This window comes from Accipiter gentilis, chromosome 24, assembly GCF_929443795.1.
Source record: "Accipiter gentilis chromosome 24, bAccGen1.1, whole genome shotgun sequence".
Classification (NCBI taxonomy): domain Eukaryota; kingdom Metazoa; phylum Chordata; class Aves; order Accipitriformes; family Accipitridae; genus Astur; species Astur gentilis.
The window spans coordinates 24,528,373-24,555,497 of record NC_064903.1 but is presented as its reverse complement, the minus strand read 5'-3'; the positions used below and the strand labels follow the sequence as shown (position 1 = coordinate 24,555,497).

The window sequence follows — 27,125 nt, the reverse complement described above, 5'->3', positions numbered from 1 at the left end:
ATGCTGAGTTTATGTTACACATGTGCTTTTGGTTTATTATTTCATTTATTGTCATAAACACGTACCTTTAGCCTCAGCTCTCATCACCTGGGATCCTGCCTTGTGGTGATGAAGAACTGTACATAAGGAAGTAGAAGAAAACAGGAAAAAAATTAATGCAATAAGCACGCTCAAACTCAGATCCACAAACCTAAACAGAGGGCTGGCTAACAGTCAAGTCAGGGATATATTTTTCAATATAACAAGAGAACTCACTGTTAACACTAACGGACAACATTTATCACTTAGTGCAAACCTGCTCACACTTTTGGCAGAGGTTGGTGATCTTTAAAAGCAGGAAGAAGCTGAAGCTTCTATGAGCAGAGATTATTACAAATGAAATCTGCTGCCACAAAGCATAATGCTTGCAATTCAAAGCCCTGCCATCCCAGCCTAGCCTGAAGGCTTCAGTGCCCAAGCTATCACTCCATCACACTGTACCTCTCTGTGGTGGAGCTATGCCTGCACATACATTGTGTGTAGGACCATCCACTCGCTGGTCTCACACCTCTGATCAGCTGCTGTGATCTAATCAGCCCTCCTCATCTCTCCCACAATCCTACCTCTGCTCTTTGCAAGGGCTGAGAATTAAGTACAACGTGCACTATGCTGACTTAGATTTATGCGTGATAAAAGGAATCCATAAATATGTTTATTACTTAGCATATTTACATATAACTTATCAAGTCTGTATCTGGAGTCACATTTTACACTTTGTGCTCTCTGTTTAGTTCCAGCATCTTAGCTGAGACCCATCTTCTGCCCCTGAGTATGAAAGGCAAGAAGGTCAGGCCTGGGGCTTCCTGAGTTGACTTGCTCTGCCTCAGAGGGAGCACTCTATGCAGCAGGGCAGCTTTTATTAACATGCCAACTTCCTAGTGCCAGGCTTACTTGCTTGTTCTTCGGGAAGCTGTCTCAAAGAACTTTGTCCTAGAGGCCACCCTGCAAAGAGAACAAGACAGGTTACTCCAGTTATCTGATAAGGCAATTTGCTAATGAGATCTCATCTGTGCCAGGGAAAAGAGCAGTAGCATTAGCAGACACTGAAGACAATCACCTTCTAATGATGTCTTTTCTGCCCAGGCAGCAGCCGCGCTCCTCATGCTGCCAGCTCCATTCCCCTCTGCCTTCACACCGCCCTGGCCAGGCAGCCCTTAATCACTTTTCGCCACACTGCTTATTTCTGCACTCTTGCTTATAATCCTACATACTGGTTTATAAACCTGCATCCATCACTTTTTAGGGCCTCTCCGTCAGTTTTTATGTGCTTCGTATTTAGCTTCCAACTGTCCTCACAGAACAGAAAAGTTCTCACAAGTGATTTAGGAGAGCAAAGGCAAGGCCTGTTCCTGCACTTCAGGCATGGAGCTGAACCTCACAGCACCTTTGCTAGACTAAGGAATGAACACGCAGGACTTGGATCAGCTGTACAGCGCAGCTTTACTGGGGGCTCTCTGCAGAGAGCAGGGGCCAGCGCAGCACGAACTCGGGAGCTCTCCCATGGCAGGCGCTTTCCCCAGGACCACTGCCGGAGATCGTCACTCGCGGGCTGCGTGGCTTCCACGGCACAGAGGCACTTCAGTTCACGACAAATGCTTTTGCACCTCGTGTCACCGCGGGCAGAGCGAGGCCCCGGGGGGTGGCCCCCGCACACCCCAGGGCTGCAGTGCGGTGGCAGAGCGCGAGGTGAGGGGTGTTAGCGCAGAGTTGGGGTGCTGTCCCGCTCCGATGGCAGGGGAATGGAACGCAAATCTTTGCTGGATGTGCAGCGGCAGCGAGCTCCGGGGCAGCACCCAGGCTACAGCCTTCCCACCGACCGGTCCTGGCTGCTGGGCTGAGATCCCTGTATTTAGTCACCCTGTTTTCTTTTCTTTAATTCCCATTGAAGCCAGCAGGGTTTCTGTCTCATTAAAATCTGAAAGAAACCTGATGCTGAAACTGAACTCCATCCAATTTCCTTAGGAGAGATCCAAGCTGGATCTTGTCCTTCCCCGGGAAGTGTCTCATTTGAGAGGCTTGCTCAGAGCCAGGCAGGGAGGGGCTCTCCAGCTTCACTGACAGAAGAACTAGCAGAGAAGGTGATGGGACAAGGCTTAGCCCCAGGGCTGTGCTTGAGAAGGTTCAGAGCTTTGTTTTCCTGTGCATGTTTGCCTTTGCTATGGCCACGCTGCTCTCCCAGGCCGTGCCCTCTGCGCAGCTTTTCAATGTGATGTTCACCACGTTGCACTGGTGTCGAAGGGGATGTCCACGGGCTCCAGCCATTGTATGCCACCAGCGCTGGAAACCAGCATGGTATTTCTCTTCCTCCTCCTCCAAAATTCCCAGTAGGTGACACCAGCTCCTACTCCCACCACCCAGGCTGACCTTTTCCCCCCACACGCTCCCCAAGCCCCTGGGTGCTGACAGCTCCCTCGGGCCGAGCTGCCCACCCCAGGTACCGCATGCTCGCCGACGGCTGCTGACTTACACAGACGAAGGCATCTCTTCTGCTGTTCCTGCTATCACATCTGGCCTCTGCTCCAGCCTCGGAGGGACAGGAGTGCGGCACGGTGGGTCTGGAGGTCTCACAGGGGGACGCGTTATCACAGGTTTATCACCATGGGATCGTGCCTTAGGGACACCATCGCACTCGCCTGCAAGGTTGAAGATTACAAACACTGAGTACGAAGTTTGGGTAGAGGGCTAGATATTTATGAAGAGGTATTAAACAAGTTAGTGGGCTTAGTTCTGTCTGTCTGCTGCAACATCCTCTCTCTGACAGTGGCCAATAGCCAGAATTGAGGGAAAGAGTCCCAGGAAAAGGCAGTTCCCGTTCTGCCTGCCCCAGCACGCCTTCCTGGCACTAGAAAGAGGGGCTGATGCTGGACCCTGTGATGACAAACTTGATATAGTTGCTGACTGCAAAGATGATATTGCCTGGGAACAAATTTTCTTAAACAAAACCTGTGCAGTGCTGCTCTTCAAAAGCTAGAAGAATAGCACAAATTGGTGATCCCTGAAGTCCAGGGCTGCTGCTTCTCTGAGTTTTTGTCTTGGACAGTGGCACGACCTGTCCTCTCCCCCAGCTTTCTCCTCTGCTCACAGGAGTTTCTGCCTTGGCTGCTTTTCTTTCCCAAGATCCAGCCAGCCTCGTTATTCACTTAACCCTGAACACTTTCAAGGGTTAAGCGAGTAAGGAATAAGTGTCAGACTTTACCTGACGCCCCTGGTGACCCCACACCTTCCCTCCAGTGCACATTTCTGCAGGACAGCAATCCTTGTGATCTTCTCCTCTGGCCATTTATACGGCACAAAAACATCTCAAGGGCTGGGTTCCTGCCCTTCCGATTTAGATATTTCCACTGCTAGAGAGTCCTGTTTCTGATTAGAAATAAGTCAACGATGTTTTTCTATTTGGTAAGACAATTAATTGCTGCAACTACTTAACCAAGGCTTTGTCAACCCCTTAGTTACTGAACCTTATTATACCCTGGTGTGCTAGCTCAAACACCAGTCCTTAACCAACTCTCTTCCATACTTGGCATTTGTAAATTCTGATCCTAATTTTCTCCTTGGTAAGCTGTAAAACTTGAATTTCTCAGTAAAAGGCCTGTTTCCTAATCCTTCAGCCTACACTTCTTGGTTTCTCCGGTTTTTCAAAATTACCCCCAAACTGTGCACATTAAAAGCTCAATACAGCATTCTAGCACTGATTTGCATGTATCAACACAGCTACTTCAGTGTTCTTCTACCTATACGTTCAAGGATCAACACAGCCAGTTTTATTACACTGTGGCTCCAGGACATGCTGTCAGCACACTATGTGTGATAATGCAAAACCACAAAACTTTGAAGCACTAAATGCAGTTGATGTATAAGCCGACTTTAAAGCTATCTTACTCTTCCAAAAGCAGATTTCCACTTACCATTTTTGTGACAAATTTAAATTAAGCCAGTAGTGTCAGTCAGATGAATTTAATGTTTGTGCTACCCAGCTGGGCCTTTCTTCTTTCTCTCCGTTGCACATGGGGGTCATTTGTCAAGAACATAGCCTGGTTTTTATTTTCTAATTACAGGACTGTGAAACTGTCAGGCTATGACAGCATCTGAAAAGCACTGGAAAGTGCACAGGAAAAGCTGGCAAATTGCAGAAAGCAATACATCTTTTATTACGGCCATTGTCCCGAGTATTTTATAAAACTCAGCACCAAATACCCACAATTACAGCAAAGTGTACTGTCCTGCAAATGGCTCCCTGGTGTTGCAGGGGAGAATGTCTACAGACATGCAGATACACAAACGCCTACCTGCCTTCCTCCACTGAAACGGACAATGCCAGCTCAGATCTGGCCCCAAACTAATTATTTCTACCTGTAATAAATTTCTGTATAAAGCTTATTAGACTACAAATAACAATCATTATTTGTATTTAACACCAACGGATGAACTGTTGAAATAAACATTCCCAGGAAAGACTCAGTAAGCCAGAAGCTGTATCACAGGGAACCTGACAGATAAACCCATCAGAAATTAAAATCTGGAAGTGACTTTTGCCATTTTCCTTGTCTCTGCTGAGGAGAGCGCTGACAATCCAGAGTGCTTACAGCTGGTTAGACCGGGTACAAATTGCTTCGAGTTTAATGGCCTTTATATCACTACTCAAGCCTAAATTTTACGAGTCCACTGAGCTAGGTTCAGCTCAGCACAAGCAGAGGCTCAGCTACTGCATGGAAAGCCTGCTTCATCTGACACCGGTGGCACCTGCCTGGCTCAGCAAGGAGGGGTGGCACCGGCACCAGGCTCTGCAGGCTGCTCCGAAACCTGGCAGAGCAGCCGCACCCCCAGTAAGCAACAGACCAAAAGTACCCACTGTCTGAAATAAACCAGGACAACTCAGGAGGCCAAGGCCTGATCAAACCCTTGCACCCGGACCTCAAGCTGTTCTGGTCTCCCAAGCCCCCTTGCTGAGCTACACCAAGAGGACTCGAGACGAGAAGCCCACCACCCGCTCCGGCTGTCCTGGCGCATGACGCATAGCCGGGAGGGTTGGCTTGAGAGCCTCGAGCTTGCCCTGGGAGATCAGCATTCCTTCTGCCTTGCTTTGGCCAGGACCCCGGCGCGAGCCACGGCTCCGGATGCACGCTCACCCTCTCTGCCGTAGATCCCTGGCCGGGGAGCCGGCCTCCTAGCCTGGAGCGTGGAGGTCCTCAGGGCAGGGCTGGCTACCACCCCATTGGCAGCCTTGCTGGCTGGCTTCACTCCTCCATCCTGCAGCCTGGCCACCATCTTCCCCACCTCCGCCTCAGCACGCAGGTCGGGCCGGCCCTCAGCAGGGGGACGCCCCGGCTCGTCCCCCCCTGGCCGGGGCGCAGGCAGGCGGCTGCGGTGCAGCGGCTTGGGGGCTTCCGTGCTGATGCTGCCGCTGCCGTTGGGGGTCTGGCCGTGCCGGTCTGCTGCGGAGCCAAGGGGACAGACAGCCATCAGGTTAGGAAGCAGCGCAGAGGTGCGGTGGTCTCTGCCCTGCGGCAGTGCGGAGCTTTCCCCCAGCGCTGCGCGGCTCCTGCGGTACCAAGGGACAAGCATGCTTGCGGCTGGGGATCGACAGACCCTCACCCTGAGCAAAACACAAATAGTGAGCGGCTCACGCAAATGCTGAGGAATAAAGAAACTGAAGCAACGCTGAATATCACAGAATATACTCATGGGTTTCTTTTAAATTTCCAGTACTCTTGCTCAGGAGAAGTTGTGTACCATGCTTTTACGTCCCTCCCAAAATCATTTGTCTCATCCCTCTTGCCGTGCTAGAGACCCAGGCACATGATGCAGAAGCACGGCTATGAAACTGATTGCACCCTGCAGCCTTGGTGCAGCCAAATGCTTCTGCTCCCAGTTTGGAGAAACATTTAAATGCAAGGCCATCTCCAGCTACGTGAGCAGTCTTGTGATTTTAAAAAGCAATTTGAATCAATCATGTTTTGCCAGTGCCAAAAAGCACACTTGTAGTATTAAGCCAAAACATCATCAAAGCTCTCAAAACTGTACCAGAGAAAAAGACTTTTCATCTCTTTTGTGACAGCTTGCAATGACAATTACAGCAAATCGGGTGCAAAGAGAAACATGACCTTAAATTGACATGCCTTTCAACATGATAGTAAGGGCCTTACCATTTCCTTACAATCAAATGAATTTAACAGCAAAACTGTACTTGGTCTAGAAAATACTATCATTGGGTCCTGAGAAAGTGGTTCAGTGTTCTTGCTCTGGATGTAAAATCGCCAGCAGCTGAGTCAGCCCTGCAGACCCTCTTGGGACTGATGTGCTCTGGTGGGACAAGACTCCAGCAGCACACAGCCACCCCCAGCCTGGGAAAATTTGCTCCCATCCCACCAACAATCCTCCTCAGTTGTGTCTCCAGCACTTCACATTTTTGCCTCTGAAGCTGCAAAACCTTTCCACTGGGCTTCTCATATGCAAGAACAAGTCTTAGTTTAAGTAACAGAGAATGCTACAAGTAACAGAGAAAAGAAATCCCCATGGAGTTTGAGTTGTGAGGTGATGCAACCTATGTGTAAGTATTTTTTTCCTCTCCTGTCTCACTGAACAACAGATCTCGCTGTCTGCTGTGTTCATGGCCTGGGAAGTGCAGTCCTGCTATTGTTATCTCCATTGTTCCTGGAAAATGTTACAAGAAACAGGAGTGGGGAGAGGCTGTTAAGGCATGAGTGAACATCCGGACTGACCTCCGCTTTCTTCCACAGAAGCACCGAAGAAGACGGGTCTTTCCCTCAGAGGACGTTTGGAAATGGTGATGGGTTTGTGTCGCCGGGCAGCCACCCTGGGAGGAGGCACTGGGGGGGCAGTGGTGTCTTCTGGAGGACCGGAGTAGATCTGTAAAGACAGACACGTTTAGATGACTCTTCCATCCCACCAGGTTGAATGACATCCCCAGAGGCTCGCCTCATTAACCTGGTGTCATTAAAAGGCACCTCGCAGCAGAGTAGGGAGTTCAGAGGTTGAGCCATGCCAGGAGCACAGACCCAGCTCCTGCACGGCAAGCGGCCGCCCGCTGCCTTTGCCAAAGGCTGCCCTGCTCCTCTCTGCTCTCCAGCAGGCACGGAACCCATCTGTGGCCCGAGTCACCTCTGACTGACCCAGGAGGGCTGAAAAAGCCAGGGCTGCTCCAAACCACTCCGACCAGCCACGGCCCATGAGAGCCTCGCAGCCGTTTGCTCCAGCCCTGCGACCCCAGCTCCTAACCAGCCTCTCCATAGAGGGACAGATGGTGCGCACCAGCCCCTCTCAAGGGTCGGTAGCACTTGGGAAAGCCCGGGCTGCCAGGGCTAGAGAGGGGCTGGAGCAGGGCTGATGCTTTAGTTATGGGTCTACAGACGCACCCTGCCGTGGGCTTTCCTACGGACAGGCTGCCTGCTTTGCACCTTGCACACCCGCTGCAGCAACTGCAGTGCTAAACTAATTAACACAGCAAAATCACAAATACAGGCAAAATGTGTAGAAACAAATTATCCTGATTAAGGAAGTTTTGAAGCTGACAGTTTCTGAGAAACATCAAGTTTTCCACACCAGCGAGGTGATACAATCTACAGATAGCACCCAAACAAACCACCAAGTTGTTTTAGATTTAACGCTAAAAAGCCCTTCAGCTTTTGGCTTACAAGGAAGTATGGGCCTCTGTGAAATTATCTTGGATGAAATACTGTCATAAAAACAAAGCTGCTAAGGAGTTTTATCTCTTTTCCTTACTGGTCATATGGCACCTAATTGGTTGGGTTTAATGTAGAGGTTCTTACTTATGTCAGTACTTTTTTTAAAAGCTGAAAAAGAATTAAGCTTCCGGGCAGTCTCTTGAAGATCTGAAACACCACATTAAGGACCAAACCCACTGCTTTTGTGTTTTTCACATGGATATTAATTGAATTTATATCAGGCTTTAAAGAGTTACAGCAGACGGGGTAGCACAAGTTGCCGAGACTCGAGGCTGCACTGCCTGTCCTGGTCCCTTCCTGGCTGTCAATAGGAGACAGCTCAAGTCCAGAGGACAAGAGCTGGTGCCAGACCCACCGATGAGGAGGGTCTCCGCTCCCTCGGTCCACGCTTTGTTATGGAAGAACAATTTTATTGTGTCACCCAGAAAAATTTTAAAATGAAGAAATTTAACATTCTGATTTGATTAAGTACGCCGTTTTCGTAATTCAAACCAAAAGCATATTCCTTCTTCTCCCAGCCAAAGAGCAGTTCTGGGAAATCAAGAAGGGGGATGAGAGAGAAAAACATGCCCCCACTTTAACCGTCTTGATCCCAAAGACTAGGTAGCATGTACCACGGTGAGGGTGGGCACTGGCAGCTGGGCTCCCCACACCTCCCCTACCTGGGCAGCGCAGGGGCAAGGTCAGACCAGAACTGCACCCAACCTAGTCTGCCCAGGCTTTCACTCAGCAGGCTCAGTATAAATACCATGCGCTGGTACTCCCACTTTGTTCCTGACTTAGTCTGCCCTACTCTGCACAAAACGGGGAGGAACAACACATTCAGGGCAAAGACCCAGACCAGCTCCAAACCCCAGTCTGGTCATTGCAGCTGCTTTTCTCTCCCGATTCGGTGACATGGCATAGCTGCTGGTGCTTAATATCAACAGGGGCTCTGCCCTTTGCAGGGGCAGTACATTTTTCCCACTCCAGAATACAAGGTCCAGTGCACCCCCCTACCTGGATTCAGAGGAATTTGCTATGACATTAACAGCCCGTGATATAAAAGCAGCAGCTCATGTATTATTGAAATAGCAAAGGATTGACTGCAGCAGGGCAATTGTTTGGAAACATCAATCTCAATCCTATATATTGACAAGAATCCAATACTATTTTTTGAAGAAAAAGAAGGGTTAAGTTCCCCACAGATGCTTATACAGGTACCACTGAATGCTGTTTTCACAAGATGCTTTTCAACATCTGAAAACCATGCTAAAACCCATGGCAAACTACTCTTTTTAAGATGTGGATGCAGCCTCTGCTTTGCTTTTGCCTTCTAAATGAAAATCCAAGTTAAACAACCTAAAGGTACAAAGATATTGACAGACACTCATATTTAGAAGGTTTGTACAATGAAGAAGGTGTTTCCAGAGTGATCAACTTAATTAATTTAACCATGGCATTGAAATATAAGCTGTGGAAACAGTAATTATCCACAAAGACTTCATTAATAGTTACCTTGTCCTTAGAGTCTTCATGCTGCACCATATAAATCATATCGCTCTCCTCTTCTAGACTCATTTGAAGTGTTTGCTCATGTCTGAGCTGAAGACACTTTCAACTCTGATGCTGAACTTACAAGCTCAATCTAATAAATGTTATTAACTTAACCTTATCACTGAAGAAATTAAAAGCAAGCAAAGGGATGTCTGGCTTAATTAAAGTTTTAATTCCAGCTCTTAGAGGTGGCAGTGTAAATCGTGTATTGACTCAGTCTGCACTGCAGGCTGTACAAGAGGGGAGGACAGAGGCTCAGTTCTGGAGCAAGTTGTGCGAGGATCCTAACACACAAACGATTCACTGTTTTGCTGCGGGAACTTATTAAAAGCATTTGCAGAGACCTACAAAGAAACTGGCATGTGATTTTCATGAGCTTCTTGTGTGGGTACTCAAAAATCTCTGTGAACTCTTTCATCCCGTTTCTCTGGTTTCAATCCTCGGCACCACAACCAACTCCCACACCACCCATCTGGTCCCCCTTTGGTTGGTCCAACTCCACATCCACTTTTGCAAGAATCCCGCTCTTTCAGCTTCGTCCTCCTCTTCCTTTCCCAAAAAGGGAGCTTCACTTCCACATGTGTGCTGCCCTGTCTGCTGGGAGCGCTACCCCACCCTACCTACAGCAAGCAACATCCTTTAAAGGATGTCTTCATCCATTTTCCCCTCCTCTAAGACATAAGAGATTGTTTGGACACTTTGTAATGTAAAGCATTATGAAAAGCTGAAGGACCAAACTCAATCCTTCGGACCCAGCACTGTTATCAGGAAACCAGTCTGGTTCCTGGTGTGCTGATCTGAATGCAAATGCTGCTTGAGTTTTTAAATATCAACATATGGCTCTATCATCCTCCAGCCACCCTGAGAACCCTAAGCCATTATATCAGGTATCACGAGGAGAAAGCGCTAATACAGAAGACAGTGGAATATTCTGCTTTCCATCAGGAGACAAAACACCACACAACAAAAAGCTGTCGTCTACATGTGAATCTTCAGCACCCACCACAGCAGACTAATCCAGGCTGTGCATTTAGGCAATGCTCTTGGACAAAAATATTCAGCAAAGATCCCATGAAAGCCAAACACTGCTCGAGCCCTCGCCAGGGTGCACTGCCCTGTGCAGAACACTGCCCCAACACAACAGGCACTGGCCGCCTGCTGAAGTCTTCTCTGACAGTTCCACCCCAGGCAGCAGCTCCCCTCCCCAGACTTGCCCACACTTGGATCTGAACAGATCGTATACACAGCTGAATTATTTTCATCAACCCTTCAACACATGTCTGCTTTGGGGTTTTTAACCCTGTATTAATAGTTGTATAGTGTCTCATCTTGGACTGTGCCTCTTGAAACCTGTTATGCTCTGGTCTAGCTCCTGTCTTCAGCTAAGGAAAGTGTAAGGTCCAGGCATGGAATAGGTTTTTTTCCAATAAAAATTCCTCTTATTTAAACAGAAAAGCAAAAATCCCTGGACTCAGGCTTTCCTTTAGAACTAGCTAAAGGCAACAGTGAGGAACATATCTGCTACACTTTTTGTTTCCTTATGAAGCATTTCAGAACAGTATATTATATAAAAAAAACCCAGTCCCTAAGGAGACTCCAGAAAAAGGAGCCAGAGCTCTACATTGTTGCCACAGCAACAGTTTGCACAAACATGATGGAGCAGCCAGGAGCTGCATGAAGGCGCTCCCAGGGCTGCCACCTGTACCTTCCCAAAGTGCTCGATGAGGATCTCAACTACTATGTTTTGGAACTTGATGTTCATCATCGCTGCCACAGTGTCCTCCTGTGCTCGCATGAGGGTAGGTCCAAATATCACTCCCATGTTAGACGGTGACATCAGATTCTCTCGGCTGTGCTCACATATGCTGTGGAGAGGAGGGAAAAAAGGAATAGGTTTTGGTTTGGTTTGTTTTTTTCCAAACAGATCTTATTCCAAGCAATGGAAAAGGATGCAGTTAGAATCAGTCATTCAATTTTCTTCATTTTGTTTCAGCACAATTTGTTTCCCAACCCTACCAGAGATAAAACATGCCTCTAGTCATGACACGCACATTTGGCTAGGACAACTGTTTGGGAGAGCTACACGCTGGCAGCATTTTTATTTGATCCCTTCCCACTCCTAGCTCCTCTTTTAACCCTGCAATCAAAAGTCATCTGCGCAATACATACACAAAAGGAATCATGTCTAATTGGAATACCCTATTTATCCAGAACTGACTTTGGGCTTTAATTTTTCCTCTCCCTGAAGGAGGAGGACCGAATGCAGGGAGCACACTTTGGAGGTTTTAAGTAAATCTCTATACAGCATCTTCTTTCTAAAAGAACCACCATTTTCACAGAACAGAGCTCTCTCTGTCCAGCAGCCTTCAAGCTTTGGAGGACCGTGCAAGCGTGTGGATCAGCACCAACTGTTGACTGAAGTACTAACCACCTAGGTGGGCACTACCTGTTTCCAGAAGCAGACCAGAGGAGAGAGACTCTGATGCTGACACATAATGAATTCTGGGTTTGCCCTGTAGCTCTGGTGTTAAAGGGGTTTATGTCAGCATAAAGGGGAGAGGAAACAGAATTTAAGCATAAGCACTTTAAGGAATAAACACAGCGACCACAAGTACAGTGTTAGTTTCATCGGACTGCACACCAGTCACTCAGCTCTGCCACTTACGCAGAGGTTTCTAAAAACCACACAAACATGTGCATGAAAGGCTGGAACCGGATGACAGGCAGGATCCCCCAGCCAGCCCTCCTTGCCCCAAAGAGAGGGCATGGCACCGGTGGCCAAGCACTTGCCTTGAGTATCAGGACATGATAATCCCAGATCAGCCCAGCTTATTTCTGGAACAGTCCAGTTTTGAAAACGACTTCTCCAAAGGTCCAAAGCAAGCCCTGTCATACAAAAGCCGTTGCTTCTGCAAGCCCTGGTCCTTCCTGACCTGCACACAGATTGCTCCCTTGCTTTTGAGCTTCAAGTTGACTCACCACAAGCCTCTCCCCGCTGTGCCCCTGCTCCTCCCTGAGGTGGAGAGGGCAGAGCTTCCACACTGAGCCTTCACTTTCAGTGTGACAAGGAGGCAGGAAAATACCCATTTCCCAATGCAGTGCTGGTGCTATTGTCATCAAATAACAGACTTTCAGTGGCTCACCAGTGGAAGCAGCATGGCTCAGTGCCACCAAGCATCCAACATGCCTGAATGAGAGCAGAGACTGACACACTCAAGCCTTTGTGCTGCTCTAAGGGCTCAGGACATTGAATCCATAGAGCAGCACATAAAACCAAAGCATGCTTCATGTTCAGCCCATGGGCACAGGTGCTACAGCCATTCCCAAACCCCACACCTAAAGTTCTTTTTAACTGGAGTGAGAGGTGACAATTTATAGCTCTGCTGTCAGAGGGTATTTTAATTTTAAAATTATTTCCTGCTTCGTACTTGTCAGAAAGGGGATGAAAATGCCAATTAGAAAGAGAAGCATCACTTAATGCAGTGGGTAGCAAGGACAATCATACCATTTGTGCAGTCCAAATGTAAATTCCTAGGGGGACTGTGGTGGATACAATTTTGCAAACCTGCCACAAAAAAAGACTTGTTCTGCTGACTCCATTATTCCCCTTACTTTGGCTTTAGAGAAAAATGTCTGCTTACTTGACGAGGTGTTGTATGAGGAGCTCTAACATCTCTCTGTTCTTGTCAGGTAGTTTATAGACGAGTGCATGAATGGCTCCCAGCCTGTAATCCAGGTTCTCAGATTCTGCAAAGAAGTAACACAAAGAAAAGTTTGTGCCCACCACTTTCAAAGTAAATACATAAAAGAAAGATAAAACCAAAGAAAATCTGTGGGAGCTGTTCCTTCTGCAACATAGGGCTTGCTGGCCAAACCTGGCGAAGGGAAGCAGAAGGAAAGTGAGATTACATAGCAACAGGGTAATCATTGTGAGAAACAAAATGAAGTGGAAAGTGGGAGAAATGAAGCTTGAAAGGGAGCTGAGGGTCACACTCTGCCTCTGAGCATGGCTGGGGAAACAGGCTGGGCATGGCCGGGTATTCCCCTTCGCACACACCAGCACACCTGGGGAACACATGGCCTCTCTGCTGGGTATCTTACCAGCCCAGATAGCTGTAACACTGAACCACATGGTGAAATGTCCTGCAGGGGAAAAAAATTGAGTCCCTGACCCAAAGAGGTCACCCTTAGAAGCATAAATAATCAAGAAACAATAAAATACTCAGTGTGAAAAGAATAGGGTGGGATCTTGGTAGCTAGGAAGCTTAATGGTTCAAGTTCCTGAGAGAGGGTAGGGGAGGGATTACGATTTTGCACATACCCAGCCATCATTGGTTTAACCAGTTCTGAAATTAATAAATCTTGGGCTTGAGCGCAATCTGTAGGTGGTGGAAAATTTTCATTTCCAAGAAAGAACAAGTGTTATTAATTCTCTAGAGGTCAAAACATAGGACAGGCAGGCACTCTCCTACCCTCCCGTTGACTTCAAGGAGGCGTAGGGGTGTTAAGGATACTTTAATCCAAAGTGTTTCTGAGTGTGCCATAAATTTCCAAATGCCAGTACTCTCATGCTGAGGGACATGACCAACTCCTTGTATCCAAGTAGTCTCCATCTCAGCATGCTGGCTCTTAACACACTCTGAGGATGCAGCCAGTTCAGAACTATTATGGCTTACTTGAAATGGCCACAACAACAGGACCGCTGAGGACTAGCCGGTTTAGCACAGGCAATGCCCTGTCAGTATACCCACGTTACTTGGCTAATCTCTGTTAATACTGGCTGTGGCTTAGTCCCAAGAGCTACAGCAGAAAAATTTCTTTCATGTATTGATAGACACTTTGGATTCAACAACCCAGAACAAATTTCATGACCTAAAGGAAGCACGTATATATCTGCATGGCAACAGCACATCCCATTCCCTCACAGGTTTTAAAATAAATATATTAATAGTATTGAGAAACAATTCTTCTGGGACACTTGTGCTGATTTCAGGTTAGTTGACATCCCCTGGCTCTCCAGACCCTCTGAGAGCATGAAACACTGTTAGAGGGAAGAGTACTGCAATAGCAAAGGAAGGAAGGGAAGAAACACCACCACCTCCCTTGCACAATTAAACACTCAAAAGAGAGGTTGACTGCTCTTTCTACAGGGGGAAGCAGCTGGACACCCCGGTGTTGGGCTGGCAGAGCTCTGTCAAGTGATTTTGATGTCCACTGGTTGGGGAGGGCAGGGCTAGGGACCATCAGCAAGGCAGCTGTGGGACTTACTGGCAGCCAGGACCAACTCTTTGTGGAGCTTGTACGTCATGACAGGTTCAGACAGGTTCCTGCAACAACCAGAAAGAAAACTAAGCTCTGGCAGGGCAGCACAACCCACTCATGACTGATCTTGAAGGACTGACGGGCAAACCTGCTCGCCCTCCAGTACCACCAGTTCCCAGTGGCATCTCCCCCCCAGCCAGTATTATTTAAACAGCTTTCCCCATGGGATATGGGGTTTCTACAAAAGGTATATTTCTCAAAAAGCAATACAAAATTAAAAAATCCATTCCTCTTCCCAAAGCCTTTGTCACTTCTTTGCCCTTTCCAACAGCCAGCTGTTAACATCTGGCAGTTCAATCCGCTTTTCACCTGGATCAGCCCTGAGCTCCTTTGCCCAGTTGGGGCAGGTGGGATATGCAGTACTACCTGAGATAAAACTTCAGTGAGCTTGTAATTGTCTTGATGTCCCAATCGCCACTTTGGAGATCCACGTCCCCTGGACATTTTGGATCTGGAGGAAGAACAAAATGGCTTTAAAATAAGGCCCATTTGAGGTTGTCAATAGCTAGCACACTCTCGGGGAGGGTATCCTTTCAAGATGAACGAAGCCACAGCAGCACATGAGGAAAGCTCCTGATTCTCATGGTTGGGAAAAGCAGAACAGTACCAGCATCAGTATTTTAGAAAAGCTGAGGAGCAGTGCTAACTAGGGACAAAGGAAGCAGCAGAAGGTAACATTTAAGCAGTGGTGAAAAGTTAGTGAGAGCATATTCTCTATAGTTTGTTTTTTTCCAGCATAGCCAAGACTGCAGAAACGACACATTTCAACAGATCCAAGACAAGCTTTCCGATATCCAAAGTAATATAAGTGTCCAGCTCCAATCCCTCCTTTGCAGCTACTCCCCTGAAGGCTATTCTGGGAACACTCCCTCTTGCTGCATGGAGAGGAGGGAACTCAGAGGAGGTGGCACAGCAGCATGGAAGTACACTTTGCTCCTGCCTACCCTTACCGAACAGCCACATCACTTCTGCAGTATGATGAAGTAAAGGACATAGTTGGAGGATGGGGGGCAGCTGGACTAATGAAATAAACTGCATGATTTATTTTAAAAAAGAAACAGGTCTAGAGACAAAACAAACAAACAAATCTATCTTCTTACTGAAGTTCAGGATTAAATCCTTCTGCAGCAGTTATTTCTCTGTTGTTGGACTTTTCATCATGAGTTCATACCCCGTGGGGTGGCAAGTGGTCAACCAGACCAATGCATATATAAAATGAAAAGCCACCCACTGGTGGGGTTCAGAGGAGAAAACCACAGAGCTACTCACAGGGAGGGTGAGAATCAAGAAGCAATAGAAACTTAGGCTAAGTAATTAGTCATCATGCAAGCGTAACCGGACAGCTGTCTGAAGTTGTAGCTCTGTGGGAATTGGGTACAGCTATATGTCAGCACAAACCAGCTGTTTCAATAAACAATAGTAAAAACAATAGTAAACAATAGTAAAAAACAATATTAAAAGCCTGCGAATACTACATTAATATCAGATGTCTGCACAGGGAGCTGGTGTAAGGCCGAGGCACACGGGTATCAATGTAAACGTACCTCCTGCCCCATGCTCCAGCCCCTCGGGCAGGGACAGTGAGAACGGCTCAGCCTTTAGGCATGTGGGACACCAACCACTGGGGCTCACCTAAGGGGCTCACAGCCTGCCTCGGCCCATGCGTGCCATGGGGCAGGGGCACGATGGCCTCAGCCAGATCCCAGCCTGGGAGCAACGCTGCTGAGCCCCACAACCTGCTGCAGGGAGTTTAACCGTTTCTTGTATAAAGACTACCCACCAATTCCCATGCTTGTATGAAACACAAGGTTCAGTGCACAGAAAGGCTTACAGCAGAAGTGTATACGTTGACTTATTAACATATACATTGCATACAGTGAGGTATCCCAGTCCTTCCAGGTGAAAACCTTAAACCAGGGTAACGGCCTCTCTGCAGAGGCCACCTTCCCAGTATAGCTCTCCATGATACCCCACCGAGGAAAAGGGTCCCCCGGAGCTCGTTCAGGTCTGGTTCTCATTTGCACTGCCTAAATAAGAATGGGGACACAGGCTGTTACCAAAGGAAAGGAGTCATGATGGTTGGGTAAGCAATGATTCTTGCTGTTGCTCGACTGTCGGGTGATGCTGGCAAACCCATGCCACGTGTGCCCGACTGTGCGAGCAGCCCCGCTGTGCACAGCCCTCCGCTGCTGCCGCGGCTCAACCGGGAGCTTCTGCGGCCCCAGGCTGGGAAGTGCTGGCTGCGCAGGCAGCAGAGGAGAGGGCGAGGGCTCGTCAATCCTCGGCCAAGATCCTGCACTCCGGGCCTGTGGCAGGAACATGTCCCCAGCACATGACTCCAAAATGCCTGGATATTTTTAGCACACAATGGGAGAAGGCTTATACCCGCGGCTCCAGGGTCACTGCCTTGCTTTATGTCACTTAACGTAAAATGCAGGTTGCACCACCAATAAATAAATGCAGTTTAAAGGGAGAGGCACTAGAGCAGGTTGCAGAAAAAAGCCCAGAAAATAAGGGGAAGATGTGCCTCAGAGGAGCCACAGGGACCAAAAGCCATGGTGGACATTTCTCACTGTGAAACCCGATCCTCTCTGTCCCTCTTAAACAATATAAAAACAGGACAATCTAGTCGCGCAGAATAATTAATTCTTACCAAAAAAGGCATTCAGCAACTTCTGCACCTGAATATTGCTGCCAACAGTCCGGTAGACGCCCTCTGTAGTAATCCCTAAGCAGGAGAAAGCCAAAGAGCGTTAGTCAAGGGGCTTCCCCAGCTGGAGGGAAGTCCAAAAGCCCCATCTAGTGGAACTCCTGTCCCAGCTATCGGGGTGCTGGCTCCGCTGAAACACTTCTGCCCCAGGAACCACCCGGACTCTGTCCCCCCGCACCCCGGGCTGCCCTGCAGCAAAGAGGCTGTTGCTGCTGCCAGCGGCCGGCTCTGCTGGCAGAGGGCAGGAGCTCTGCCCGCCCACGGTGGGCACAGCCACCAGCGCAGCCGGGACACGTACCTTCTGCCGGGATCGTTCCACAGTCAGGCAAGCACAGCCAGCGTGTGGAATACGAGCTCGAGCTGGCAAAGCCCTACCTGCCCAAAGACGCCATTTCTAGAAACAGTGCTGCTTTAATACTACTTTGTTCAAGTTGTCACAGAAGGCAAATGCGTTTCAGCAAATTCTTGGAAAATATTAGCCGATGTTAGGAAAGACAGAACTGCTGTATTTGCCCGGCTGCGTGAGGAGGGTCTCATTACCCTGCTCCTCCCCACTTCAGCATGGCTGGGCTGGCCACATCCCCCAAAGGCTCTGGATATGAAACCAGCCACCTTTCCCTGCGGCAGCCAGGTGATCCAGCTGTTCTGGAGTGATTTATCTTCATCCTAGAGCCCACGCTAGCAACGTACACTGGTACAGGCTGGGCGTTTTACGAAAGACCAGAGGGTGAGCTATCGTCCATCAGCCTGCTTCTGTCCTGCTGCTTTTAACAAAATGGGTCTGAATAACCCTATATCCCAGTTAACCCCTGCCTGTCCCCCAAGTACAGAGAGACTTCCAGAGCTGTTCTCCTCCTGCCTAACGTTGAGTTTTCTCAGAGTCAAAGATGAGAAACCGATGAATGAAAACAGCATAAAGATGGAAATTCAATCCTAACTGATTTGGTATAACATCTGGACCATGCAGAATTTCTGCTCCTCTGACACGCGTTCTTCAGTTAAAAGTCAAAGTCTCATTTCATTGACTAACAACACTGTACTGCAGAAAATACAATATAATTCAAGGCCACAGGAAGCAACACCAGGATGGCGGCACCTCCTGATGCCAGGGTGGGCACCTTACCTTTTGTTTCCACTGCGTTGATGCACTTGCGTACAAACTTGAAGCCGACCTCGTTCAGTTCCACTGTTTCAAACAAGGGAAGAAGGGTTAGCTGCCTGAGCACCAGCACGCGGCTCCCCATGGAAAACTACTGGGGAGGCCCCATACCCAGACCCTGCTCAGCACACAAAGCTGCAGTGCCCCAGCGCACAGCCGGGTTCACACATGCATCTGCACCGTGTACATCCCCCCATGAAAACCCAGGCATTCTTTAAATCCTGACAAGGAATTATTAGTTCCATATGTTCTCCCTTTTTCCTTGAGTCTATTTTGAGTTACAGCATTGCTCCCTACCCACTTTCTGTCTTTAATAATAAAAGTGTAAATCAGAGTCCCGCCACATGTGAATTTGTGTCTGATAAGGAGTTGATTAATTGTTTCCAGAGCACTGCAAGATCTGCAGTTAAGGCTTTTCCACATCATAGGATCATATAATTTCTGCTTATCTACTTGTGTAGATTAAAAAGCAAAAACAATACTGCTTGATATGCTGAGTAAAGCAGAACACAGTTTTTGTTCCAGCCAATTAGCCACTGCCTATCTCTGTGCCTGTCTTGCAGGCATCATGAAGCAGGTAGAAAGACAGGATTTTTTTCTATACACGTATTTCAACTTCTGTAACCACACCACTACTTCTGCTATTTTTTCTGGGATATCTGGAAGGATTGTCCAAGTTATAATGCAAAATATCTTTCTGTTCAGTGCAAACATTTATATTGAATTTCTCCTAAATGACCGTGCTGTTGTTGGGTTTGGTTTGGTTTGTGTTGGTTGTTGGGTTGTTGTTTTTTTTTGGGGGGGGGGGTGGGGGGGGTGAGGGGAGGGGTCACAGGGGGAGTCGTAGGGTTTTTTGGAGGGGGGTGAGTTGTTCGGTTTTTTGTTGTTGTGTTTTGTTGGTTTTTTTTTTTAACTTAAACCAACATGCTGCTTGGAAAAACAGCCACAAGACACATCTGGACCAACTCCAGTCACAGCACAGGCCATGCTGGTGAATCCTACGAAATCACTCTATTTTCAGAAAGTTGTTTATAATGATTCTCTTTTCTCTGAGCAACAGCGATGAAAAGGTCAGATATATCTTAGCTCTAACACAGGAATGAGTAAAGACACCATTAAGCACAGATCGTATAATCGACATGAAGTCTTTCTAGCTCTAATCTATTAAAAATAGAGTGTATTTACTTTTGTGAAACACTGAGTCGCATTCTTTCCAGGCGTGTAATGCAAACACAATCAAACAACAGGTTTCATGCTTACGCCTCTGTTGATGCTACCTCTATGCTCATTAAAGTCAGCTAATTAAAGTGCTTATAAAAGTAAGCTCTAAGATACAGAATGCAAGTTTCCACTCAGCTAATGAAGCCTCAGCGCTTTCCATAGCAGCACACTCAGCCACTGCTGAATAATGGGCTGTAAAAGGGGAAAGGCAAAGGGGCAGCAGCCTGCCCCGGGGCAGCGAGTAGGGTACACCCCACTTGTGAAAGGGGAGACACAGGACAAGGTGGTGGGGTGGGAGCTCCAGGGAACTAAATACCACCTCTGTTTTCCTATTACAATCTTTGTGAAGGGAAACGCCTTCAAAATCTCACTGACCTTTTTTCCCTCTCTGTTATTTTGGGGTTTAGAGGTGCAAATTGAACTTCGCATCCTGCTAGTTCTGGCTAAATAAAAACTGCACATTGCAATCGATAACTTTTACTGTTTGCAACTCATTCTTATCTGGCCTCAGTATCAGACACTGTGATGAAAAGGAAAGAAGTTACACTGCTGCCACAGAGGGAATACACAGCCTATTCAGCAGAGATCGACGATGAGTGTATCTGCAAGGAAATATACTGCCCAACCTCCAGACAGCTTCAACAGCTCAGAGGAACAGCAGCAGAAATGACTCACTCTCTTCCTGTTTTGTGATGGGACTGTGGTAGATCTGGAAAAAGGGAGGGAATGGAGAAGGAAGAAACAAAATGCAACGTGATTCGATATTTATTTTCAAAAGAAAATGCAGCATCCCATAAATCACCCAAAGCCAATCACAAACAGTATGACAATGTCTCAAAGAAATGTCATTTTATAATTAAGCAAGATACCATTATCTACACAATAAATGAGTTTTTGCCAACTTCCTACATTTCACTGGAGCACCTATTTCTAGGAAAGAGGTCTCCTAAAAACTGAACAGGAAACTTTGTCCTCTAGGTGCCCTGTAAAAATGGCAGCTGGACAGTCTGGCACACAGGGGTTGTGGGTTTTTTTGTTTGTTTGCTTGCTCTTAAAAATTGAAGTGTCAAGACAGTCCTTCATCACATACAAATATAAATTTTGTATTTTTTTATTAATAATAAACAGCAGGTAGCATTCTTGATAGAAAATCAAAAGTCCTTTATACATAATAACACATCATGTAAACCAAGTAAGCCCCAGGCATCCCTTAAGTGACTGGCTGTCCAGCACAAGCACACTGATCCTCTCCGCACTATCCCATGTCCTTGTTTAAACGAGTAGGGGAAAAGTGCTGTGGTGGATGCCCATGTCCCACCTTCCTGCTCCCACGTCCCACCTCCGCATCAGCAGCCACACAGCCCTGAGCAGGTCAGCAAGTGCACTCACTGCCAACCCTCTTCACCAAGCCCACTGAGGGAAAGGCAGCTCTCCAAAGGCAAGGGGAGCTGCCAGAAATGGGTTTTCCCACACTATATATACATCATGCTGTCCATTTAGAGGAAATTCAGTAAAATGCAGGAGTCTGTGCTTTGCTTAGACTGAAGGAAGGGAACACCAGCAGGCACAGAAAGGCGGGTGAACACTGGTGCAGGGTGGCTGCTCCCATGGGCCAGACTTTCCAAATGCTGTTCAGAGCAGGGACAGACAAAAAAATCACCTCCCGCAGACTGGAGAGCGATTTGTTAGCAACAGAAATGTGAAACGTTCCAGACCCAGTAAGGCCACAGTCCTTAGGCAGTCTGGCACAACTAGGGAACATACCAGAGCTTTAAAGGGGGGAAACAAAATCCCCATTGCAAGCTGTGCCACGAGCAGAACAGCATTAAGCCCCATTTCAGATCTGCAGTGGCTCAACCGATGCCTGAGTTACGGGTACACCTCGCTGAACAGCAGTGAGGTGACAGCTGCAAAAAGGAACTCGCCAGCGGCTGTGTCACTGGTCTTCCCCAGGATCTGCCAGCAGAGGACACTGCTAGGCAGCATATTTACAGCTGGGCAGCAGCTCCTTGAACACTTACCGGCTCCTTCCCGTCCATGGCTTCCATCCACAGCCTTCGATTAGCTTCCGAGAGTGCTTGCAGCGTGATGGTCCCAGACCTGTACAGAGTTCACCCAGGGGCAGGCAGGAAAACGAAGCAAAAGTTGTTTTTAATAAAAAGCAAAGAGCAATTTCATCCAGGTTTGCAGGGTTTGGAAGCCATTTGAATACTAAGCATCTCACCTTTCATTAGTTTCAATGTCAAAACAAAACCTTTTGTCTATAGAGTCAGTCTTTCTCCTTACACAGGATTTCAGTGTCAGGTCTAAGGTACCCTAGGAGAGAATATGAAAGCCAAGGTTAGAGGAAAGAAACACAGGAGAGGATTTTGGGTTCCTCAGCACCCTTAGGCTGCAGCCCAGCAGGGCACTGCCCATAGAGCACCAGGGTCCCAGTGCGTGCCCTGCCAATCTGATGGCGTTGGTACCAGGAGCACAGACAGTCCTTCCCACTCTCAACAAAGACAGACATCAAAGGCTTTGTGAGACAGGCTTCCCCTCCTCAGCCACAAAATGTTCTAGACTTCATGGCACTACCCCGCAAACAAGTGCTAAATATCTCAGCAACAAGCAATATGCCTCTGCAGAGTAGGAACGCTGCTATAAACAAACCTCATGAGGCAGTCACTTGGTCTCTGAGGCCAGGACCATGCTTGTCTGTTATCTGACACAGCTGAGTCCTAATTTTTATCAGGGCTGATCAGCACTACAGATCATCCATAGCATTCATGGTCCAAACAGCTTTACACAAAATACCTTGTAGAAAAGGAACGTTAACTGACCAAATCTAGAGTAGATGCGCTCTGAAGAGAGGCCAGCACTGTGGGGCTGAGCTCTGGCCCTTTGCGTTCATGCCCCTGTACTCCGCAGCAGAGTCAATTTGTAATGTGATTGTGAGATCTCCACGACTTTGGACGAACTCTGAAGAGACATACAGGAGACCTTACAACCAACCAGACCCTAGGGTTGAGCGTGCAAGCCTGAACGCATTAATCACCTTGACTGTCACTGTCACTGCATCTGCAAGACCTCTGACAGAAGCAGATCCAGGACAGCCCAGCAGCAAAGACAGCCACCTCCAGGATTACATCTGGCTTACACTTCGTGATGATAATCTTCTGGCTGTGTTTTGTGTGTGTGCTGGTTGTTTGGGGGTTTTAAGAGCACTGCTTGTAATTGTGGCATTTGAAGTTGCGTGGCCAGCTGTGACCTGAAGGTGCAGACTACCAGGGCGCAAGAGTTTGGGAAGGGGACTAATTTACATTTTTGCAAGCCCCTACCTGCATTACTTGGCCTTACTAGACATGTTTACAGCAGAAATGAAAATAGATCTCTCCAGTCAATAGTTTGGACATTACTTTGCCAAGGTCTCTGCCAAGGGCTTCCAAAAAATACATTTTATTTTTTTGCTGCAGTGTGCAGAGGGCTGCCAAAGAACAGACCATGAGATCACGAACTGGAGAACAGCACGCCTGACTGGGAAGTCCCCGGGGGACATCGCTCCATGGCAGAGGAGGGCGGGTGGACTCAGCTGGACGAACTTGCTGTACTCTGTCATCCACGCCTGCATCCTACCCCTCCTCTGTCACGCTGAGGAACTGCAGGGAACTCCCAGACACACTGGTAAAAAACATTTTGTGAAAGAAGCAGTTCCCCAAATTGTTGCCTTATTGCAGTTTAGAGCTACAACCACTGCCCTCTACTCCTGTCCTAACACCAGTCCCACCCACACGTAACCAGTTTTGAGAACAGAATTCAAAATCAAAAACCAGTGACTGTGTGAACATGCAAAGGCAGAGGAATACTGCTTTTGGAAGCACTCATCTAATAACTTGAGTAATTCAAGCACTTGCAATCACTGCCAGAGGGCTATGTGCAAACCAGGGTGCAGGTTCACCACCCATTTGCATGGATAAATATAAAAATTAGCTTGTCTAGAAAGGCAGAAATTCCACACTAGACCAAACTCGCAAGTCACCACTGTCTGAATAACGCTTATGTTACACGAACCTGTGTCTCCACTGCCAAACCCTGCAGGGCTTCAGGTCATTTGGGCAAGAGGGAGGTGAAACTTCTCTTCACAGAGGTGCTTCTTTCAGGTTGCACCAAACCACCCGCCTGTGTGGCCAGGCAGGGAGGGGACATGAAACCCACCCCTCCGCTCCATGGCCAGGAGCCCTTCCACAGCTGCAGCCACAGCACTGGGACCAGCCCACTACCGGCACGTCTTAAGGACTAGTGCTGCCAGACAACTGCTCCCGACAGCAGGGCTGGCCTCTACTGCCCTGGACGTGGCACTTGTACATCTATTTGCTTATGGAAAGAGATGACGTGGGTGGATTGAAGGTGAGACCTGATGGCTGGGTCAATGTTTGCAGACGTCCCTCCAAGAAACCAACTTACTTGCTTAGCCCCAGGCTTCTGGTCCATAGGTGTCATCCGTAAGGTTTTTGCCTCTTTTTCATACTGGCAGTAATATTTCACCCAGGAGATGCCCAGCGCCCCTGTAGAAACACATGGGAAGCTGGTGTCAGAGACAGCACCATAGCTGGATGCAGCCGGCAAGGCATGGCTGGCATTTCCCACATGTCCACGCTTCCCTGGGGAAGGACAGTGACGGCCCCACAGGGACACCTCCCTGGCGAGAGCCAGGAGGAGCAGAAGGAGGGGAGAGGAGTGCAGGGCGGCAGCTGCCTCCAGCACCCTTCCAAAACACTGCTGGTGAAAGGGCGTTTGTGGGACTTTGGTGGCAAGCCAAGCTGGTTTGGCCAAGTCCAGCCAAGACCTACACTGGCAGGATCCTACGTGTCTTGAATGCTTGTTTCATACAGACACCACTATTTTTTCCTGTTGATGAAAACTTAGCAGTAAAGACAACACCATCTTTAAAACACTCTGAAGTTCCTATTTATATCACACTAGATTTATTGTCACTTTTCTTTGTTGTCTTACCTGAACCCCTTTATATGAAATACTTCAACTGATATTTTTTCTGTAATTTTTTTTAAGTTGCAGTGTCAGGAGGAACAACTCTCTTCATACTCGATTTATAGGGGAAACATAAATAGAGGCAGCAAACAGTCATTGGCATGCAGGAATGTGCAACATTTGCTTGTGGTCTAAAATTACTGTCTATGTGTTTTCTTTTAAAAGCAGGATAAATGTACATACAAATACATCTATAAATACATTTGTACACAAAATCCAAAAATTAACTGCTCACAAAGTTGTCTGTAGAGTCAGAGGCCACAGCTCTGTGTACAGGCTTTTGTCCAGGCTTTTGTCCCCCGAGTTTTCATGCTTGCATGGCCATGGAAAGCTACAGTGAGTTATTTGTAAAAGACTGAATTTGGTTTGATTTGATTCTGCATGGAATCACAACAAGTTTCACTCTCTGCAGCTTAACTCTCATTGCTGGTTAACACTTCAGCTGGGCTCAGATGCCCTCGGAGATGCTGCGAGAGGGAAGCTGGGCAGGACACCAGATTCGTTCTGATAAAACGCAGCCAAGGAGCAATCTGCCAGAGCTCCGGTCTCTCCAGTGCTATGAAGGAGTAATAAATCTCATCTAATTTGAGCGCAGGGCAATTAGCTCCTTGCTTACACGGCTCATGTAACCCGGAGAAAGCTCTGTGCCACCACTGAGAAAGCTGGCAGCTAAAGTTGCCAGTGATTCCCCAGGCACTGGCAGGCGGTGACACCCCGTGCAGCAAAGCCCACAGCAATGCCACAGCTAAAGCTGGCCTAGCCATGGGAGCTGAGCACAGCCCACGCCGCAGGGTTATAAGCAGGACAGCCCAGGCTCACGCGTTCTTTAGTGCATTCAGGTGCATATAAAAGCCATTACATTTCTCCTGAGTGTAGAGATAGCCCTCAATGGTTGGCTGCCCAGGTAGCTTGCAGGTTAGAGGGGCTTCCTTCATCCTCTTCTTCAGGTCTTCCAGCTCCTCCCGCGTGCTGGAAAAATGATTCCTTGTCTGTTGAGAGAAAACAAAAAGAAGCACATCTGAACATTAGCAAAGAACGAGCTTCAGGTATTCCTGGTCAAATTTTAGGTGCTCTGGCAGAAACAAATCGGTCCCCAATGTACAAAATGCAGAAGCCACTCCACAAACTCACAGGAAAACTCCAGCCATAAGAACATTGGGCACTTAAAGATGATTGAAAAGACAAGGTTTAACATACCGTGCACGGCAACGGTGCTGACGAGTCATGACTGGGAGGCCACCTGTTCTTTCAATAAAAGAAACTTAGCACATTTTAAGGCTAGGTGGAGTAGAAGGAAGCACTTGAACTCCACACTATTGTTTAGGTAACAGGTGTGTTCTCCTACAAAACTAAGGCATTGATTTCTCAAAAGATCATGCTACATGGCTTGGTATGAAATAATTTTTAAAGAGTCACGTCAACACAGGGTACAAAATCGAGGCATTTTTATAGAACACCACTTAGATCAATTAATGCGCCAGCAGCAAACTCAGCTTGGCACAGCTTTATGGCTGTTGTTCCACAGAAACAAGGGCCAGCCATGAAAGACTGAGAATAAAAGAGATGGGACACAGATATTTTACTCCATGTATACTTAGCCAGCAGAAGAGCTTACCAAAGTATGTAGTAAGCTGATACCATTAAGATCAAGATTGGGAGCCTTATTAGAAGACGTGTACAATTTCGATCTCATGAAATTGGAAGAAATTCTCAGCTTGTTTATGCACAAGGTTAAATGATACAATTGCAATAGCCCCTTCTAAGAAGAGAAAAACACTGTAATAGCACCTGCAGATTCTCTTGTGCAGGATAGGAGAAAATACATGTGAACTGAGAAGGAAATAACTTTATCTGTACCTCCCACAATGCAAACATGGACAGTTTGTTTTGCATGGAAAAACATCGCCACCAGAGGCGTTTAAATACAAATGAGAACAGAAGTCACATGCAAAAAATACTTCAGCTGGGCAGGAACTCACATTCTGCAGGCTGAGCTGAAGCTGCTGTTTGTAAGGGAGGAAATCCTGTGTGAGCTCAACTGTCAGGTTGTTGTAAGTAAAGAGGCTGTGGAGAAAAGCCAGCACCTGCAAAGGAGGGAAAAGACACAGATTAAACTTCTCTTCTATATTTCTAATCAGAGGAAAGATAGATAGGAAGTGGGGTTTCAGAAATTATATATAAAAAAATTTTTTTTATTACAGTTTTGGAGCGATCCAAGTCTTAGTATGACTTATCCACCACAATGTCCCTAAAGCCCAGGTCTACCACCCACACATCTGTCTTAATAAAACACACCCGAAATGAAAGACCCTGCTGGGACAACAAGAGTAGATCTGCAGATTGCTTGTCCACGAGACCTACATGATCCCACGCTCAACCACATCCGGCACCAGGGCAGAGCCACCCA

The 27,125-nt window shown here is 47.5% G+C and overlaps 1 protein-coding gene across 5 annotated transcripts in view; it reads right to left on the bottom strand.

Annotated features, from left to right (window-relative positions):
* OPHN1 (oligophrenin 1) overlaps window positions 1-27,125 on the bottom strand; it is a 76,220-nt gene that overhangs the window by 9,549 nt on the left and 39,546 nt on the right. For 4 of the 5 annotated variants that reach the window (XR_007509448.1, XR_007509447.1, XR_007509449.1 and 1 more), the window contains exons 7-23: window positions 26,698-26,802; window positions 25,578-25,707; window positions 24,134-24,234; window positions 21,915-22,006; window positions 21,712-21,790; window positions 20,366-20,399; window positions 18,434-18,496; window positions 17,254-17,328; window positions 14,967-15,051; window positions 14,547-14,605; window positions 12,920-13,025; window positions 10,984-11,143; window positions 6,759-6,906; window positions 5,166-5,471; window positions 2,507-2,672; window positions 931-981; window positions 66-116 (exon numbers count right to left, since the gene is read on the bottom strand). Coding sequence is in view for 2 of the 5 variants with exons in the window: in XM_049827752.1 (XP_049683709.1) it covers window positions 74-116; window positions 931-981; window positions 2,507-2,672; window positions 5,166-5,471; window positions 6,759-6,906; window positions 10,984-11,143; window positions 12,920-13,025; window positions 14,547-14,605; window positions 14,967-15,051; window positions 17,254-17,328; window positions 18,434-18,496; window positions 20,366-20,399; window positions 21,712-21,790; window positions 21,915-22,006; window positions 24,134-24,234; window positions 25,578-25,707; window positions 26,698-26,802 (1,803 nt within the window). In the remaining 3 variants the exon portion in view is untranslated. The remainder of the gene's footprint in view (window positions 1-65; window positions 117-930; window positions 982-2,506; window positions 2,673-5,165; window positions 5,472-6,758; window positions 6,907-10,983; window positions 11,144-12,919; window positions 13,026-14,546; window positions 14,606-14,966; window positions 15,052-17,253; window positions 17,329-18,433; window positions 18,497-20,365; window positions 20,400-21,711; window positions 21,791-21,914; window positions 22,007-24,133; window positions 24,235-25,577; window positions 25,708-26,697; window positions 26,803-27,125) is intronic. The other variant, XM_049827753.1, reaches the window with a different exon arrangement.